Raw genomic sequence first — 20,256 nt, 5'->3', positions numbered from 1 at the left:
AGCAAGTCACAAAAGACCCGAGGACAACATCAAAGGAATTACAAGCCTCTCTTGCATCAATAAACATCACTGTTCATGACTCCACTATCAGAAAGACACTGGGCAAAAATGACATCCAAGGAAGCGTGGCAAGGTGAAAACCACTGCTAATCCAGGAGAACATTAGGATTCATCTGAAAATTTGAATGTGTTTTGGCAAAATTCATCATTTTGCCAAAACACATCTTGATGATCCTCAAAACTTTTGGGAGAATGTTCTGTGGACTGATGAGTCGAAAGTGGAACTGTTTGGAAGACAGGGGTCCCGTCAGCATAAACAAAACACAGAATTCCACAAAACAAACATCATACCTACAGTCAACCATGGTGGTGCCAGTGAGATGGTGTGGGCAGAGGTGGGTAGAGTAGCCAAAAATTTTACTCAACTACAAGTAAAACTACTTATAAAAATAATTTCTCAAGTAACAGTAAAAGGAATAAGGTTAATAATTACTTGAGTAAGAGTAATAAAGTATCCAATAAGAAGACTACTCAAGTAGCAAGTTACTAGTCACTTGGGATCTGATTAAATTTAAGGGAAAATCCTGAATTTCATATTACTTGGAGTACTGTACGTCACACCTCTTCTTGAAAGTCTATGTTCTGTTTATATGATATAAAACCTGGGTTCAAGATGAAGTATCATATCTCAGTCCTGTGATGGGTACAATAACACAGAACTTGTCATTTTCAACACAAAATCTCTCTCTCACACACACACACACACACACACACACACCAAAAGACAAGCATTTTCAGTTCAGATTGTCTTTATTTTCTTTATTGTCTTTGTTTTCACATGCTATTTACACAAACTTGTGAGCTTCTGCATTTAAACAAGACAACAGTAAACAAAACAACAGACTATGGAACAGAACAGAAGAGTGAGTATGTTGGTATATTTGTGTGTGCGCGTGTGCATGCTTGCATGCATGTGTGTGTGTGTGTGTGTGTGTGTCCTGTGTCCTCTGCCAACACGCTCGCTTCTTCCCCTTTTCCAGGACTGAGTTGCTGAAAAAGTAAACGGTTGTTGCATCTGCATTCAGACCACTGCAGCGTATCATGAGCCTCGCGACCTCATGTGATATAAACTAATTATTAAAACTACATATATTCATTAACATTTAACAGTAATGGAGGAACGCCACTGAATGTAGTGAAGTAAAAGTAAATTTCTGTGATTAAAAATGATCTTTATCTACAGTATAAGTATGGTCAGTTAAACCTACTATTAAAAGTAAATTTTTTTTCAGAACTTAACTGAAGTAAATGTAACGAAGCAAATGTAGTGGGTTACTATGCACCTCTGAGTGTGGGGATGTTTTGCTGCTTAAGTGCCTGGGCAGCTTGCAATAATTGAGGGAAACTTGAATTCTTCTCTCTACCAGAAAATCCTAAAGGAGATATCCGGTCTTCAGTCCATGAATTGAAACTCAAAAGCAACTGGATTATGTAGCTAGACAATGATCCAAAACATAGGAATAAGTCCTAGTCATAGAAGTAAGTGAAGGACTGATCTCGTTATCGGAAGCATTTGGTTGCAGTTATTGCTTTTTCACTTTGGTGATAAATGTTGGATAACTTTTTTTTTGCTTTAATAAAAAAAAAAAAAAAAACTGTATTGTGTGTTTACTCAGGTTACCTTTGTTCTATGTTGTATTTTGTTTGAAGATCTAAAACTATTTGGTATGAGAGAACAGAAAAAAAATATTTTTCATAGCACTATATGTTCTATGTCATTTAACACATATAAGTACCAGGAAAAAATAGATGAAATTCTAAACTCTCTTCTCAAATTTATCTTTTGATCGCAAATTCAAATGTATTCAGTCTACAGCAAAAACAACCAAATTGGCCTTGCTGTTCCAATAGGAGGGAAATGTATTTGGTTTGAGTCAAAAATATAACCAGGGCAAAATCTACTCCTATTTCTTTTGTCTTCCCAGTCAAATCAAATTATGATTGTTATAAATATAAGCCCATTTATAGCCCTTTCTACATTTTGAATTTTGGATGACATAAAATTTCCTTATGGAGCACTGCCTACATATCACTTTTCAACATTCCTCACCATCACTCACTGTTTGGTTCATGAATGTACTGCTTGTGTTATGTCTTACTGGTCAGCTACCCATATAGGCTACAGCAAAGGGGCAGAATTAACATGGCCTCACCATGCCCTCTTTCTGTGGAATCAGTGTAACCTCTAATGTATGTTATATCTGTCTGTCTTTAATCAGGCTTTGGTCTCAGAAAGTCCACTTCCCTGCCGTGTACTGTACCGCGCTCTGTCAGAAGAGAGTATGTGCAGTAATCGCAAAGGCTCATCCTATGCCAGCTCCCGCAGCTCAGTGCTTGATCAGGTTCTACCAAATGATATACTGTTCAGCAGCACTCCAGCTTACCACAGCACTCTCCCCTCTCGCATTGGCTGCAGCCAGCCTGTATCCAACCTCCGGAGTGAGTACATTAATTGCTTCCGAAGTCAATGCTTTATCTCTTTTTTTTACTATTATTTCCAGCCTTTTAGCCATTATTTTATCTTTCTTTTGTGGTAAGTCACATACATTGCAGTAACAATAAATATGTAATAAAATATGCATACCTACTGCTTATTGGTGAAAGATAGCAGAAATAGTTTATATATATATATATATATATATATATATATATATATATATATATATATATATAATATGTATGAATGGCTTCTATAATGTGATCTTCACCTGAGTAATCTCTGATTTAAACTATATGGGCAAATGTTTGTGGACACCTGACCATCAGATCCATATATGCTTTTGATACATCCCATTCCAGATTTGGATTTTGTATATGGTTAAACTGTAATTCTTTATTTAAATATGCATAGCATGTTAATATACTCTGTATAGACTGCAGTTCATCCTTATGCGGGTGAAAAGTAGTGTGTCATGGTCTCAGTGCCATTTTGCCACCTTTTGCTACTCTTAAAATTCTGAGACACTGTAGTGCACATGTCAAACTCAAGGCTCGCGGGTCAAACATGGCCCACTCCTTCTTTTTCATCTGGCCTTTGCCAATGTTCAAAAAATAATATTGAAATGGCCCTTAATATAATAAAGCTCATTTACAGCATAACAGTCGCGTAGCGACCGTCCATGTTCTACACTCGCCACTGTACAACACAGAGCCCCATATCTCACAGCACTGACGCAGGTTAAAATCAATGCCTGTAAAATCAACTGCTGTACCTGATGCAGTTCAAACCCACGTCTTAAAAAGATTTAGAAAGCATTAAGTTTTGGCAGGGGCCAGAAATTAAGTTCAAGGGAAATATATCAACAGTACTAAAAATCGAGAACGACATCTTATTTATTTATTGCATGGAGAGTTCAAATGTAGACCTTTTATGAATGTCATAGCGACATCACAGTACAGTGCAAAATATATCCTTTTGTTGCCCCATCCCAACTTTTTTGAGACATGTTGCAGCCATCAAATTTAAAATTACCTTATTTTTTCACTTAAAATGGTACATTTCCTCAGATTAAACATTTGATATGTTTTCTATGTTCTATTGTGAATAGCATATGGGTTTATGAGATTTGAAAATTATTGAATTGTTTTTATTTACATTTTCCACAGCATCCCAAGTTTTTTGGAATTTTATATGGGTCCAGTGTTAGGGGCAGGCATGTTTTCAGGTGAGAGCAGACCAGCCTCCTGAAACACTTAGCAATGATGAGAGTGAGAGCAACAGGGAAGAAGTCGTTGAGGGTCATTGCAGCAGCATGTTTTGCTACTGGTACAATGGTGACTGTCTTGAAGCAGGTGGGGACAACTGCCTGGGCCAAGGACATGTTGAAAATGTTGGTGAAGACCTCAGCCAACTGTTCCGCACAGGCCCTGAGCACTCGGCCTGGGATGCCATCAGGGCCAGCAGCTTTATTTGCATTTACCCTGCTCAGGGTGGAGCACACATTACTGATGGAGAATGTGAGATGCATGTCATCAAGTGGGAGCTCAGTTTTATTTGGCAGCTCTGTTTCCACAATCGAAGTGAGCATGGAAGGTGTTAAGATCATCTTGAAGGGTGATGTCACTGGTTGAGGGAGTGTTGTTTATAGTCTGTGAGGGCATGGATGCCTGCCCACATGAGTCAGGGGTCGTGGTTGTTGAATTTGTCCTCTATCCAAAGTTTATAGTTGTGTTTGGCTGCTGTAATCCCCCTCTTCAGATTGGCCCTAGATAAGTTGTAGGCTTCCTGATTGCTAGATCTGAAAGCAACGTCACGTGCCTCCAGCAGGAGTCAGACATCCTTATTCATCCAAGGCTTCTGGTTTGGGTATGTTTTAATTATTTTATGGGTGGTTACTGTGTCGACACACTTGTTAAATGGGGCGGCTTTGGCTCAGGTAGTAGAGCGGGTTGTCCACTAATCGTAGGGTTGGCAGTTCGATTCCCGGCCCGCGTGACTCCACATGCCGAAGTGTCCTTGGGCAAGACACTGAACCCCAAGTTGCTCCCGATGGCAAGTTAGTGCCTTGCATGGCAGCTCTGCCACCATTGGTGTGAGTGTGTGTGTCAATGGGTGAATGAGACACAGTGTAAAGCGCTTTGGATAAAAGCGCTATATAAGTGTGCCATTTATTTATTTTATTTTATTTAAATCCAGTGTAACCTGAGAAGCAAATGCATTCCAGTCTGTGTCCTGTGAACTGTTGCTACAATTAAAAGTCTGCTCCTTTCAGCCACACTTTTATAGTCCTCACTGTGGGTTTCAACTCATTTGATGATGGGATATGTAATGTGATTGTCCAACATGGGGGAGGGGAGTAGCTTTGTAGGCCTGTTGTTCATTTAAACATGATCAAGAGTGTTATCTCCTCTTGTAGGGCAAGAGAAGTTTTGGTAGAATTTGGAGAGTGCCCCCCTCAAATTATTATAATTAAAATCAAAGTTCTTTCATGGCTAACTTAGCATTAGCATCTGGGAGTACATATACTACAGCGATTACGGTGCATGTAAATTCAAGGGGCAGATAAAAAGTTCTGCATTTGGTAAAGAGGTACTTGATATAAGCAGAACGGTATAGCTTAATAATAAAAGCATTGGTGCACCACAAGTTCTGTTTATGTAGATGCAAACATCCACACTTTGCATTTACCAGAATCCACAGCAGTTCTGTCCGCTCTGCAGATGTAGTGCCCCTCTACATCAATTGCATTGGTTGGAGTGATGCTATTAATCCACGTTTCCGTGAAACCCATTACATTGCAGTTCAAAAGCAAATTTTCAGTAATACGGAGGTGTATTTCATCAGTCCTAATAGCCCGAGACCGTATGTTGGCAAGCAGAAGCTGCTCAGTAGAGCTGGACGATGTGGGTGGAGCTTGAGCTTAGCCCACATGCCAGACTGCTTGCAGTGCCAGATTGAAGTGAAAAAAATTATTCCTGAAATATATGACCACATGAAATAAACTGTAATCTAGTGGACAGTTAGCCAATGACAAGTGGCCTCTCTACAATTTGTTAAACAAATTTTTACAAGCCCCATGGATGACATGAGGGAGGAAGTGTTGACATCAGTGAAGATGATAATGGTACATTCATTGCAAACTTGCTTTAGCTATAGCTGCTCATGGAACTGTTATGCCATTGTTTTCATGATAAAGTTGGCTTAATGAAATTTTTGTAATTTGTGCGTCTGGTTTCCTTAACCATTGGGAAGAATATATAGCATATAGCGTAAGTATGAACACAAAGAGGTCTGAGACCTTATTACTACTTAACTGGCCCAACAAAGGATCTGAGTCCTCAGGGACAGGCACAGTATGAACTTAATGAGAACTGAGTCCTTTTTCAACTCTTGGTTCAGTTCAGTTCTATGGGGAGAGAAATTTGATTTGTTCTTCAGAGAGGTGTGGAGAGATGGACAGGATAAAGCCAAGAGCCTCACTATTCATGAAAAACACAAAGTGTTACAAAGATGGCAGTGGTGGTTGGGTATATTTTTTTGTCAGGACACTTGTTTATTTTCCTGTTATTGAACAACATGAATCTCACCGCTTTAACTTGCATGCACATTTATACAGCTGTAGAGTATTGTGCTTCTTTTTTTGCAAGTTCGGATTATGCACTTTTTTTCTCTCGCATCAAATGGCGGACAACAAGATAGACATGGCAGCAACGCAGCGAGACATTGCGGATGCAGTAACTCCATCTGCCATTTAGAATTGACCTCCCCGCTCCTTTTTCTGGAGATGGTGCAGAACCATTCAGTGCCCGTATACATAGATTTTGAGCACATAATGTCTTAGCTGTACCACTGGGTAAGACCAAACTTCTTACTGTAAAGCTTACTGGCCTGACATTTGCATTCTGGCAGTAAATGCATGTAATGAAGTCACAGTTGCATACGTGGATTTAAGCTTGTAACAATTATGTCGTGTAACAACTGTTCCACAATTGGGCCAATCAGGTCCATATCACTTGCCTGAGTATTACCTGTTGACCAGGTTTTATCATATCTCTATGACTTACGGTTTTGTCTACACAATTTCTTTTAAGACAGAATATATATATATATATATATATATATATATATATATATATATATATATATAAATAAAATGAATTTATATGTGTGTGTATATATATATACATACACACACACACATAAATTCATTATATAGTATAGTATATAGTGTATATATAGTGCATACTACACCACAGGTAGCTAGTTCTCACTTGTATGTATCTCTAAAGCAACCATAGATGAACAATTGCTTGATAGTAGCTTAATGCTAAAACTGTGAAGGGTGTGTGATTGGCTGATGGTCACTATGTTTTTGCCGTGTCAGCCTGGCAAAATCTGAGCTTCTCGTCATCCCAGCCTTCAATCAACCACAACCTCACTGTACAGCTCGACTCTACAACACTCAAGCCAACCAGGATGGCCAGGAACCTTGGGGTGATTCTTGATGACAGCTTGACCTTTACAGACCACATCCCAACAACTGCACGGTCCTGTAGGTTCATCCTGTACAACATCAAGAAAATCAGACCCTAACTCACCGAACAGGCTACACAACTACTAGTCCAGGCTCTTGTTATCTCAAAACTGGACTGCTGCAACTCACTACTCTTGGGCCTCTGAGCCAGCTCCATCAAACCCCTTGCAATGATTCAGAATGCAGCAGCATGCCTCGTCTTCAACCAGCCCAAGAGAACCCATGTCAAACTCCTCTTCATGTCCCTCTACTGGGTTCCTGTAGCCACCTAAAAAAATTTTTTAAAAATTACTCTGGCACGTACACCTCTACTCTGCACACTTTTCTTCTTCTGGAACTAAATTAATGGATCTTGTATGGTAGCACTACATGTATTGTGTTCTGCTCGATATCGCTTTGCTTGTATTTTCTCATTTGTAAGTCGCTTTGGATAAAAGCGTCTGCTAAATGAATAAATGAAAATGAAAATGAAAATGTTTCTGGAATAACCTAGTCAATCTAGTCAGTAGAAATCCACTCACAGTTTAGCTCAACAATGCAGAACAACAAATTTTAGCTTAATAGGACCTAGACTGAGAAATAATTATTTGAATCTAACCTTGCCCCTACTTAAATCTGAAAAATTGTTATACGATTGTTGTACTGAAGGAGCATACCATGACTCAAACACTCATGCATGTAACCTTTACATCTGATTACTTTACAATCAAAATTGGTGCCTGTGTTCTGTTCAGGAATGTTTGGTTCATGATGTGTACTTCTCTGGAAAAAATATAATGTAGGAGAACACAGGTGATGTTACAGATTTTGATCTACAGTCCCCTCTGAAAGTATTGGAACAGCAAGGCCTATTCTGTTGCTTTCAGTATACTTTGAAGACATTTGGGTTTGAGATCAAAAGATGAATATGAGATGATTGATCAGAATTTCAGCTTTCATTTCCTGGGGTCTGTACCCTGAAGCCGGTTTACGTGGCTAGCCAGATAAATTTCAGTTTAGCTTCTGCCAACCCTGAGTTTTAGGTACCATGAAAGTGGCTCAGCTTTTACGTCATAGAAACTTACGCTCCACAGCTGACCTGCTCTAGGGCAGGTTATGTTTTGGGTAAGAGAATGCAAAACCAATCAGCTGTAAGCAAAGTGACATAAGTGATGCAACTAATTTAACTTAGTGTCTGTTTTAATTTCTTCATCATTTCTTCGTAATCCTGTGGACATCTCAGTGCACATTTGAAGAAGTAAAGTGAAAAGCACTTCGCAATGAAAAAGTTCTCTTTCAAAGAGAACTCTTCATTCTCTGAGCTCCACACTGTGGGAAGTGCCCTTGTGCGTGACCGGCATCTGAAGCTTGTGTAACATCATGCCTATTTATAGGCCTGCCATGATCAGGTGATGTGCTAATTAACCTGCGAAGAGGCCTGATCTGAGAATGATCATAAAGGCCAAGGAGTGATCCTAATGGGACATGGAGGGACATATCAGGGGATGTGAAGTTGTTAGGGCAGATAGCCCCCTAGTGCTACTGTAGGGCCTCCCCTAGCCAAGGCTGTCCCAAGTTTTCAGTCTTCTCTGGTCAGCGAGCTGTCACAGGGCAATGAAAATCTGATGCTTTCCCTCCAACAGAATTTGGAAAAGTTAACATTGCTAAAAGACCATCTATCAGCATGGAAACTACTGCCAAATATGTCTTCATGAGTCCTGTCTACCATAGAAAAAGGTTACCGGGTCCAGTTCAGAGCTCGACCCCCCGGTTCAGAGGTGTGCTCACAACAGTAGTCAGTACAGAGCAGAGCCCGATGTTAGCGCTGGAAGTAAGAGCCCTCTTAGACAAAAATAAAATTTTATAAAAATTAATAATAATAATAATAATTAAAACTAGACATCAGCAGTCAAATGTAATTTTAAAAAACGTATGTCTTGAGTTGAGCTTTAAAAATGGCAAAGGTCTGAGCTTCCCTAAGTTCAAGAGGAAGAGATTTCCAAAGGGAAGGAGCATAGACAGAAAAAGCCCTGTCACCCATAGATTTTAAGCAGGTTTGTGGAACAGTTAACAAATTACACTGGGAGGAGCGTAGCCTGTGATTTGGGGTGTAAGGAATTAATAAAGCAGATATGTAATGAGGAGCCAAGCCATGTAATGCTTTGTATGTCAGCATCATAATTTTAAAATCGACACAGAACCTGACCGGGAGCCAGTGCAAGGACTCCAGAACAGGAGTAATATGATCGCATTTCCTGGTCCCAGTCAGGATCCTGGCAGCAGAGTTTTGTACATATTGCAGTTTATTGATTGTGGATTTAGAAACTCCAGCTAAAATGGTGTTACAGTAATCTAGCCAAGTGACAACAAATGAGTTAATCAGTTTTTTGGCTACAGAGAAGTTTAGCATAGCGTGCAGTCTTTCTATATTTCTGAGGTGAAAAAGGGATGCTTTAACAGTGCTCTAAACAAAATAATCAAATGTAAGGCTCGTATCAAAAATTACTCCAAGGTTCCTCATCTTGCTTTGAGTCTCTAGAACAGAGCCATCTCCAAATAAAGACAGTTGACCAGCTTTGAGAATTTGCTGATGATGTTTTACCGCTATTCAGGCACAGAAAATTTTTACAGAAAGAAAGAAAACAAACATCAAGGTTTTCACCAGATTTTGAGTGAAGGTAAATTTGGCTATCGTCAGCATAAAAGTGACAATGGAGTGATACATGTACCCCGTTCCTTGAGGGAGGGAGTTTTTTACAGCCGTTATTTCCTGGTCCTCAAAAAAGATGGGAATATGCGGACAATTTTAGATCTCTGTCATCTGAACCATACTCTTCAGACATACAGGTTCAAGATGCTGATGCTCAAACTTATCATTTCACAGATTCAGTTTGAGGACTGGTTTATGACGATAGATCTAAAAGACACATATTTCCACATAGGAGTATCACCCAGTCATAGGAAGTTCCTGAGGTTCGCATTTGGAGGCAATGCATACCAATATCGGGTTCTTCCCTTCGGGCTAGCTTTATCCCCTCACACGTTCACAAAGAGCGTGGATGCTGCTTTGGCTCTGAGTGCAGAGGACAATTTTTCTAGGGGTTATATGGGATTCTACTATGATGGGGGTGTTTCTATCCCCAACATGCATAGGGTCAATCCTATCAACATTGAGCAAGATAAAGCTGGGTCTGGGCATCCCCTCCAGACTGTTGGACCTTATGGCAGCAGCAGCCAATGTCATACCATTGGGCCTATTGCACATGAGACCGTTTCAGTGGTGGCTGAAAAGTCGGGGGTTTCGTCCGAGGACAAAACCTCTGAGAGTAATCAGTATCATGCAGCGATACCTACCTGTTCTGAGAATTTGGAGGAGTCCCCGGTTTCTAGCCTCGGATCACATTCTAGGGGTGTCTCATTATTGCAAGATGGTAATAACAGATGCCTGGGCTGGAGTGCGGTCTTAGATGGCTGTCCAGCTCGCGGTCTTTGGAGTGGCCTTCATCTGGAGTGGCATATAAATTGCCTAGAGATGCGGGCTGTATTTCTGGCACTGAAGTTCTTTCTTCCTTAATTAAGAGGTCAAAATGTGTTAGTTCAGACAGACAACACAGTGGTGGTCTCATATATCAACCACCAGGGAGGGTTACGTTCATATACCGCCTGTTCAGGAGCTAATTAATTTTTCTCTGGGCAGAGGGAAAGCTCTTCTCAGTGAGTGCAATGTACATTCAGCAATGTACGGGCAGCTGGAATGTGGGGGCAGACATCCTGTCGAGGCAGGGGCTGAGGTCTGGGGTTTGGAAGTCCCATCCTCAAGTGGTGGAGTCTATATGGCGGAGGTTCAGGCAAGCGGAAGTGAATGTGTTTGCCTCCAAGAAGACAACACACTGCCCTCTGTGGGTCGCCCTCACTCCTCCAGCACCATTAGGTCTGGACACTATGGTGCACATGTGGCCGAGGTCACATCTGTATGCTTTTCCCCCATCAATCCCCCATTGCTCCCACAATTTCTAGAGAGAGTTCGCTAAGACCGTCTACATTTGCTGCTAGTAGCACTTTATTGGCCAGCTTGATTATGATTCTCAGAGATAATATCCCTGCTAGACGCCACTCTTTGGAAGATTCCCATCCACATGGATCTATTCTCTCCAGCCGGAGGGCTGATTTATCGCCCTTTGCCAGAACTATGGAAACTGTGGGTCTGGCCCCTGAGGGGCACCAGCTCATAGATTCTGGTCTCACAACTGAGGTTGTAGAGACCATGTTGAATGCTAGAGCACCATCCACGAGGAAATTGTATGTGCTCAAGTGGCAACTTTTTGTCTCGTGGTATGAGGAACGTCAGCTAGACCCAGTGAACTGTGCAATAGCTAGGGTTAGCTGAAACCTCTGATAAAACGTCGGTAGAAGTTGGCGAAGCCCAGAAATCGTTGTAAATTCCTGACTGTTCATGGAGTAGGCCATTCCACCACCGCCTGTACCTTCCCTTGGTCCATGGTGACACCCTGAGGGCTAATGATGTAGCCCAAGAACGAGATGGTGTGCTGGTGGAATTTGCATTTCTCTGCTTTAACGTAGAGCTGGTGTTGAAGGAGTTTTTGTAATACTTGACAGACAGGGCGGACATGTTCTCCTAAGGGAACTTGAATAGATCAGAATGTTGTCAATGTTTGTGATTATACTGCAGCCCAGCAGGTCCCTTAGCACAACATTGATGAAACACTGGAACACTGAGGGGGCTCTAGAGAGCCCATATGGCATAACCAAGTATTCATAGTTGCCCTGAGGTGGTACTGAAGGCAGTCTTCCACTCAACTCCTCAGATACTGACCAGGTCGTATGCACTGCGAAGGTCCAGTTTTGTGAAGATAGTAGCTGATCTGAGTTGTTCTAGGGCTGCCGGAACCAGAGGCAGAGGATAGCGATACTTGACGGAGCATCCATTGAGGCCTCGGTAGTCTATGCATGGCCTGAGACTGCCTCCCTTTTTCTCTACAAAGAAGAAACCAGCTGAAGCAGGGGATGTAGAGGGTCCGATGTACCTTTCCTGGAGTGCCTCTTGAATATATTCCTCCGTAGCTCGTTGTTCCATCTGTAATAGTGGATACACCCGCCCTCGAGGTGGACTGGCTCAGGGAAGCAGCTCGATAGAACAGTCATATGTGTCATAGGTGTGGTGGTAGTCCGCTGCCTTTCTCCTTGCGGAAAACCTCCAAGAGGTCCTGATATTCGGGTGGAACTTGAACTGGAGCGGGTTGGTTAGAGCTTTTGCTGGATGTAGCCGCAAACGGAACTACTGGTGTTTGTGGACAATGTGCAAGGCAGTGTAGACAAATGCGTGATTTGTTTGTCAGTCCATGAGATGCGTGGGTTATGTTGCTCCAACCAGGGGAGATCTAGGATGACAGGATGTCTGGCAGAGCCTCTAACATAGAGGATGATGGTCTCTCTGTGGAGTGTGCTAATTTAGAGGGTGAGAGGCTCAGTGCAGTGTGAGTTGATCCCTCTCCTGATTAGGGCTCCATCAATGGCTTGGATCTTCCGTGGCTGTAGTAATGGATGAACAGGAATGTTGAATTGGTTCACTGTCTCTTGATCGATGAAATTCCCCACCGCTCCGGAGTCAATCACTGCTTCTAGGACCAAAGACACCCTGGAGTATTCAACCATGACTAGTAGAATGAATGCTGGCTGAGATAATAACTGAGATGGACTCACCCTTTGAGGGTGGGGTTTGGAGTCCCCGCTCTCCCCGGTGTCCCGACAAGACTTGAGAGAGTACTGCCAGATGAAATGGTTCTCTTTTCCACAGTTAAAGCAGCGAAACTCTCATTGGCACCTCTCGCTCTCTTCCTCGCTTAGCCACGCATGCCCCAGCTGCATGGGCTCTGTGGTGGCATTTGGCACTATGACACTTCCCTCGCTACACGCTGGACGGCAGCTCTGAAGAAGTCAATCCGGTTGGATGGCCAGGTCAATAAGAGAGTCAAGGGTGGTTTGATCGTCATTGCAGGCCAGCTCCGTCACTGCTTCCTGGTTAAGTCCAATGTGAAACACCGTCTTTAGAGCTGGTTCATTCTACTCACTCCTTGCAGCGATGGTCCGGAACTCAAGCACATATTCTGCAACACGTCATGAGCCCTGAGAGATAGTCAGGAGCTCCTCTCCTGTTTCCTTGCCATCGGAAGTGTGATCAGAGCTGTTGGTGCTGATCAACCAGGAGCCGTCCGTGGGCATCGACGGTTTGTCGCCACGCCGGCGTATCTGCTGCTTCTATATATATGGTGAAGTATTCTGTCAGATAAAGGAGGTGCGGACCGAAGCAAGTGCAGGTTATGAAGTTTAATCCAAAATCAAGAAGTCCAAAGGGTAATTCCAAATTCCACAACGTTAAACAGGCAAGGGTCATATGATCAGGCAAACAGGCATAAACTAGTCTAGGCAGAGAATTGAGGTCAGCAGAGAAAACAAAGTCCGAAACCAGAATGTCAACACTTAGAAAGGCTTGGTTACGACAGAGACAAAAGCAACTGAGTGTATACTTTGTCAAGACATTGCGTTCAAACAGTCTCTTTTATGTGTGGTGTGATTGGGAGTGTAAATGGGAACAAGTGTCTCTGATTAGAACTCTGGAGGAGGTGAATGTGTGTGTGTGTGGGAAGTGTAGTCTTCTTCGGTCTTCATGTTTGTAGTTGGTGGTGCATTCTGGGAAATGGAGTTGCTGGTTTGCTGTGATAGGACAGGTTTCAACCACAGTATGAAAAACAGTTGTTTTTTCTTTCAGTGTTGTGCTTAATTACCTCTGTTAGCCTCGCATAATAGCACTGTTATAAATTTCCTTGCATGACTAACAAAATTGAGCCACACACTTGAGATCTAAAGAAAGGGGTTTCCGTTACTGTTATTTTGGTTGTCCTAATTTATTTCATGAGTATTCAGCCTAAAAGGCGGTCTAGTAGTAATTTGTTCAAATGAATGTCTGAGTCAAGTACATATTGTTTAAGCAATTATTTGTTTTTGTATTTGTAACACTTTCCCAGTTTCGGGTATGAAATGAGGAAGTTAGAGGCAGGCTTGGAACAACTCAAAGTTGCTTTAATTCTTATCTTTCACTTTTGCTTTTCAGCATTTTTTTATTATTTAAGTATGCACATGACTAGTTAACTCTCTCTCTCGCTCTTGAAGCACTGGTCTCTCTCCTTTTTATCTTTGCTTTGGCTCACTGCAAGAGACCACACTCATTAGTATAATTCCCTGCAGGTGTGCATTCCTTACCACTCACCTTCTCTGGATCTACCCTCCATTCACAAACCAGCGCTCAAGCATGCCCCCACTTCCACATACCCCCACTGCCCGACTCAGGCTGGGGAGTCATCCGGCCTGCCGCTAACTCCCCACCCTGCTGAGAGAGGAAATCTGCCACAACCATCTGCGCCCCCAGCCTGTGAACCACCTTGAATTAAATGGCTGAAGTGCCAGATACCAATGAGTAATCCATGCACTGGCATCCTTCATGCAGTGGAGTCAGTGGAGTGGTCTGAATAGAGGGTCAAGGTCTGTACAACAGATGACCAGACAATCCTTCTCTTTCATGCAGTACTTCGTCTTTTGCACGGAGAGCTTGTGGCCAATGTACAGCATGGGGTGCTCCTCCCCCTATACGACCTGGGACAAACACAGCCCCCAACCCCCTGTCTGACACATCTATCTGTAAAGTAAAAGGAAGAGGGAAGTCAGGAGAATGCAACTGTGGTTCACCACAGAGTGCAGCTTTTACCTGAGTGAAAGCCTGCTGGTAGCGCTCCATCCACTGGACTGGATCTGGTGCTCCCTTTTTAGTGGGATCAGTCAGCGGGCTGGTAACGTGAATAATTAGGCACAAACTGTTGTCTCACCTCCTTTTTGGTTTTGGGTCATGGGTAGGCCGCAATCTCTGCTGTCTTATCAATTTGGGGACGCACCAGCCCATGATCCAAGTGGAAGCCCAGATACCATACTTCTACCTGTCCAATCACTCACTTGAGTTCATCCCGAACCACTTTTTTTTGTGCTTGGGCAGAGGATAAGGGTGATCGCATATCACCACCCCTGTGGTTGTTGCTATGTGGTGCTCTTTGAGATTATTCTGACCGGGTAGAGGCAAGAAAACATCGGAAAACTCCTGCAATTTAGCAACATCCGTGATTTGGGACTGAGAGAGATGGTCTCCATAAGGGGCCACGGTGGGTTGAGCCTTGTTTTGGATTCACCTCTGGTCCTAGCTCCTCCTTCTCTGGAATAACTGTTTGCAAAGCCACAGGAACCACCTCCCTCCACGGTTTAAGGAGGTTATCGTGATGTACCAGCAGTGCCCTACCTCTATCCATTCACCTTAACTCATAGTTGACATCCCCAAACTGCCATGTGACCTCAAATGGTCATTTCCACTTGCCAAATAATTTTATGTTTGACATGATTAGCAAAATGTGCACTTTATCTCCTGGTGCTATCTCTCTCATAGCCAAGTATGAGATGCCCTTGTGCAGTTTGATCTAATAGCCCAACAAGGTCCATGCCAATCCTTTCGATGGGGACTTCGATTAATGGAAGTGAGTGCAATGGTACTTTTGGGGTGGTCGGTGGATTCACCAGCTGACATTTGTGACATACCACTCACCACCTGTGAACATCTCCACGAATGCCCGGCCAATAGAAGTGGGCCATGAGAGGGTTCAGTGTTTTAACTTGACCTATGTGCCCCAACATCAGATTATGGTGGGTCACCTGGCATAACAATTCCCGTCAGCTCTTTGGAACCAACAATTGGATAATTTTTTCCTGGTATTGAGTGTCTTGCATCACTCAATATAACCATCCTTTATAATCGAAAAATAGGGGTGGGAGAGCACAAGATTAGGCTGAATCTGTTGATCATCGATATCTCTCACCTGGTCATAGGCATGCCTCAGAGTCTTCGCGTGCCTCAAAGGCATGCCTCAGAGACTGCTTCAAGAGGAAAATCCCAGAGGGGAATCTCCACCAAGAGGGGAGAAGTCGGTCTCGCCTGACTCTCTGTGCCCCCCTGATGTGGAACTGATGTTGATGGCCCCGGCGCTGCCTCCCCAGCCAATGCTGCACACATTCCACACCGTTTCTCACTACTGCAGGACCCATCCACAAATATATCTCTCACTAACACTCGAAACCCCAGCTAATCTGTCCCCAGGATTAATGGATGGGTGAAGCAAGGACTAACTGCCACTTCCAGTATATGTTTTTGCCCCCAAAATTTAATGATGATTGGCACCAGCAGATATTCATGAACATCCCCATGCACACACCTCACCTTCACCAAACATGCATTCCCCAGTGCCTCACCTTGAACCAAGCATTGGTGATTTGAGGTCTGGTTACAGCCTGAATTCACCAATGCATGGTATGTACCCCTTTGAACACTCACCATTATGCAGTACGTCCAGACCAACACCCCCACCCCCATCACATTGTATTGGTCCAGGAATTTCCCAGGCTCTCCGCAATGCCAGCACACTGGCCCAGGCTTTACTCCCACACCTGGGACCCTCGATTCACCCACCTGGAGAGAGAAGAGACATTCACAGGGGGAGAGGGAGAGGGAGGGAAGCATGGGGTTTGTCCCTGTTTCTATGGTACAGGGGTTGGGACAGGAGGAGGAGGGGAGGGACAAGAGAGAGAGAGAGAGAAGACAGGGACTCGCCTGCCTTTGATACACCATCAGGTGATCCTCTGACAACTGGACCGCCTTGTCGAACGACACAAGTTGGTGGCACTGGATCCATTCCACATCCCTTCTAGAATTTAGGCGACAAACTATTCCAGCACCACAAGGTCAATCACTTCTTAGGCACTGCACCCCTCGGCCAGCAACCATCTTTGGCAGGTGTCCCTGAGCTTCTGGGCGAACTCAAATGTGTGGCCGAGCTCACAGAGAGTCAGCGAGCGGAAGCATTGATGGTGCTGTTCAGGGGTGCAGCCAACCCATTGCAAAATCACCTGTTTTAGGTCTGGTTACTCTAGCATGTTGGTGACTAGCAGCTGCTGGGCTGTGGGATTCTCCAGTCAGGATTGGCAACAGGCGGACTGATCATTGAGCAACAGGCTAGCCCCTTGCCTCTGCAGAGCACTCATACAACTCCAAAAAGGCTTCAGGGTCATCCTGTGGTCCCATTTTAGCTAAGGTGATGTGGGGATGGAACAGGCCCTAGAGCACCTGCCAATCCGCCACATGGGCATTGAGCAGGTCTTTGATGTGCTGTGCCTAATCACAGCACAGTTGGAGGAGGGCCTGATGCTGGATGTTGCTTGGTGTTGATGACCACTCTCTCTCTCTCTCTCTCTCTCTTTCTCTCTCTCTCTCTCTCAGTCTTTCTCCTTTGTATCCTCTCCTCGGCTCACTGCAAAAGAACACACTCGTTAGCACAATTCCCCACAGGTGTGCATTCCTTACCACTCACCTTCTCCGGCTCAGCACGCTCCCACTTCCACAGTATTTTCTTATGTATTTGTTAGGACAGTGTTGAAGCAACATAGGCAGCTTTCCAGTAATTCAGCAATCTAGATACTTAATGAGCATGCCAGAGGTGACAGTGCCAAGGAGAACTCCTGTGACAACATGAGCAAGAGAGCATGAGAAAAACCACCTAGCAACACCCTAGCAACCAGCTGAGTTTCCTTAGCAACCAATAGTGGTGGTGGTGGGCAGTGGTGGTTTGGTGGTTAAGGCTCTGTGTTACTGATTGGAAGGTTGGGGGCTCAATCCCCAGCACTGCCAAGCTGCCACTGTTGGGCCCTTGAGCAAGGCCCTTAACCCTCTCTGCTCCAGGGGCGCTGTATCATGGCTGACCATGCGCTCTGACCCCAGCTTCCTAACATGCTGGCGTATGCGAAGAAAAGAATTTCACTGTGCTGTAATGTATATGTGACTAATAAAGACTCATTATAAAAAGCTACAATATTGCAACCAACTGGTATCATATTGACAGCTCCTAGAAACACCATAACAATCACCTGGGACCCCATACCAGCACCTAGCAACACCCTGGCAACCAGGTGAGTTTCCTTTGCAATTGACTAGCTACAACCTTGCAACCACCTGGGATCATACTAAAACCTCCTAGAAACACCACAGCACACCACTGTGGACCCCATAACAGCCACCTAGCAACACCATAGCAACCAGCTGGGATAGCATAGCAATGACCTAGCAGCACCCTAGCAAGCAACTGAAATATTATAGTGATAACCTAGCAACCAACTGGGTTAGCATAGCAATCACCTAGAAACACTATAGCAACCAGATTGAATAGGCTAGCAATTTGTTTTTATCTTAATGCTTTAACATAGCCTTTTACTTGTTAACCTTTGCATGCTTAGTTTCATAACAACCAAGAGCGACAGCCTAGCAACCAATAGTTTAGCAGCATTTTAGCATATTTACACTATAACCTTTAAACATAACCTATAACCTTTGAAACTTATTAACATTCTAACATATTGTAAACTTTTAGCCCTTTAACCTTAACACGCTTACACACTTAACTGTAACACATTTTAACATTTTGATATCAGTGACAACAAAACATTAGAGTAATATCATATTATACTTTTAGCATGTTTAGCAGACTCTAAGGCAACATGAGAGTTTGTTCGCTAACTTCAGCCATCTAGTTACATTGGCTTAAAAGGGTAAACAATCTGTTCTTCTTATAATTCTATTGAAACCTGCTAGAAACATCATAGCATAGAGTATATCATAGTGATATCATCTGTGACCCCATAACAGCCACCTAGCAACACTCTAGCAAGATTAGCTCTAGCAACCAGGTCAGTTTCCTTAGCAAACGACTAACTACTTTAGGTTTGGGTTTACTTAGCAAACGACTAACTACTAACTAACCTTGCAACCACCTGAGACTTAAACCTCCTAGAAACCTCCTAGCAACTGCCTGGGACTCCATAACAGCCCCATAACCCCATAACAGGATAGCATAGGAACAAGTTAGCATAGCAACCACCTAGCAACACCCTCGGAACCAAATGTAAATAAGCTAGCAGCATTTTTATATGTTAATGCTTTAACATAGCCTTTAAATGCTTAACTTTTACATGATTAACTGTTCATAACAACCAACTAGCAACCCCCTAGCAACCAACAGCTTAGCAGCATTAGTAGTGTATTAACAATATAACCTTTAAATGCTTCAATATTTTTAACATTCTAACCATTACATATTGTAAACTTTTAGTCTTTTAACCTTTACATGCTAAACTATTACACATTTTAACATTTTGAAATCATCTGTCAAGCTTACATCAAAGATTGCTCACAACCTTTAGTCTTCTAGTTATTATTGTAGTACTGCAGAACCTGCTTCTGGATTTCTAGTTCCTCTGCAGTTTGTGGTTCCTGAAAGGATTGCTTCGGTTGCAGAACTTTCATTTATTTTCATTTCATTTAGCATTCATTTAGAAGGCAAGACATGTCTGCCACTACTGCTTCTGAGGTGGACATTTCTGTGGACAGGTTGATTTCAGCAGTTCATCCTATAACTAGTGATAAAGAGAGGCCAGTGCTGTGAGGCAGAGATGAAAACTCGAGTCTGCAACTTAGACTTGAGTCACACATAAGTCGCAAAAAAAAGACTTACGACTTGACTTGGACTCGTGTACAGCTGACTCGAGATTTGACTTGGACTTGAAGATAGAGACCCATGAAACAAACAAATCATTTTGGTTTGGCATTCCCGATTATGCTCTCTCTTTACTACCCCACATGACAACATCAAACACCACATTTTTCTATTCATTCCTCATTTATCAGTATGTGCTGCAGCAGCAAATATCACAACAATTCATCTCTAAACACACCAAGCCAGCATTATTATATAACACATCTGAAGGCATGTGTTCATCACCCATTGGAAAAGTGCTGTTATATAAATGAACAACAAACAATAACAATATATAGCCAAGTCTTACCTTGTGATTAATCTCCGTGTCATTTAATTTGAAAAGCAATCAATTAATCCAAAGGGAAGCTGCAGTGTTACACAGCTGTCAAGGGCTTGCTTGCTGTCCTTTTTCATGAAGTATAAATGTTTCCATGTCCTTTTCATGCCCTATACCCCCAAGTATTAGCTCCCATATGCATATGATATCCAAGTTTACCAAGTTAAATTGCATCTATACACAGGGATTTTGTTACAGCCAGTTCTCAGTGGAA

At 43.0% G+C, this 20,256-nt stretch overlaps 1 protein-coding gene across 3 annotated transcripts in view; it reads left to right on the top strand.

The window, feature by feature from the left end:
- The window catches only part of LOC128605325 (signal-induced proliferation-associated 1-like protein 2), a 204,165-nt gene that overhangs the window by 168,293 nt on the left and 15,616 nt on the right, over window positions 1-20,256 (top strand). For all 3 annotated transcript variants that reach the window (XM_053620635.1, XM_053620634.1, XM_053620633.1), the window contains one exon: window positions 2,280-2,499. In XM_053620635.1, coding sequence (XP_053476610.1) covers window positions 2,280-2,499 — 220 coding nt within the window. The remainder of the gene's footprint in view (window positions 1-2,279; window positions 2,500-20,256) is intronic.

This window comes from Ictalurus furcatus, chromosome 3, assembly GCF_023375685.1.
Source record: "Ictalurus furcatus strain D&B chromosome 3, Billie_1.0, whole genome shotgun sequence".
Lineage (NCBI taxonomy): Eukaryota > Metazoa > Chordata > Actinopteri > Siluriformes > Ictaluridae > Ictalurus > Ictalurus furcatus.
The sequence above is the reverse complement of the archived record's forward strand: the minus strand, read 5'-3'. Positions and strand labels throughout refer to the sequence as shown.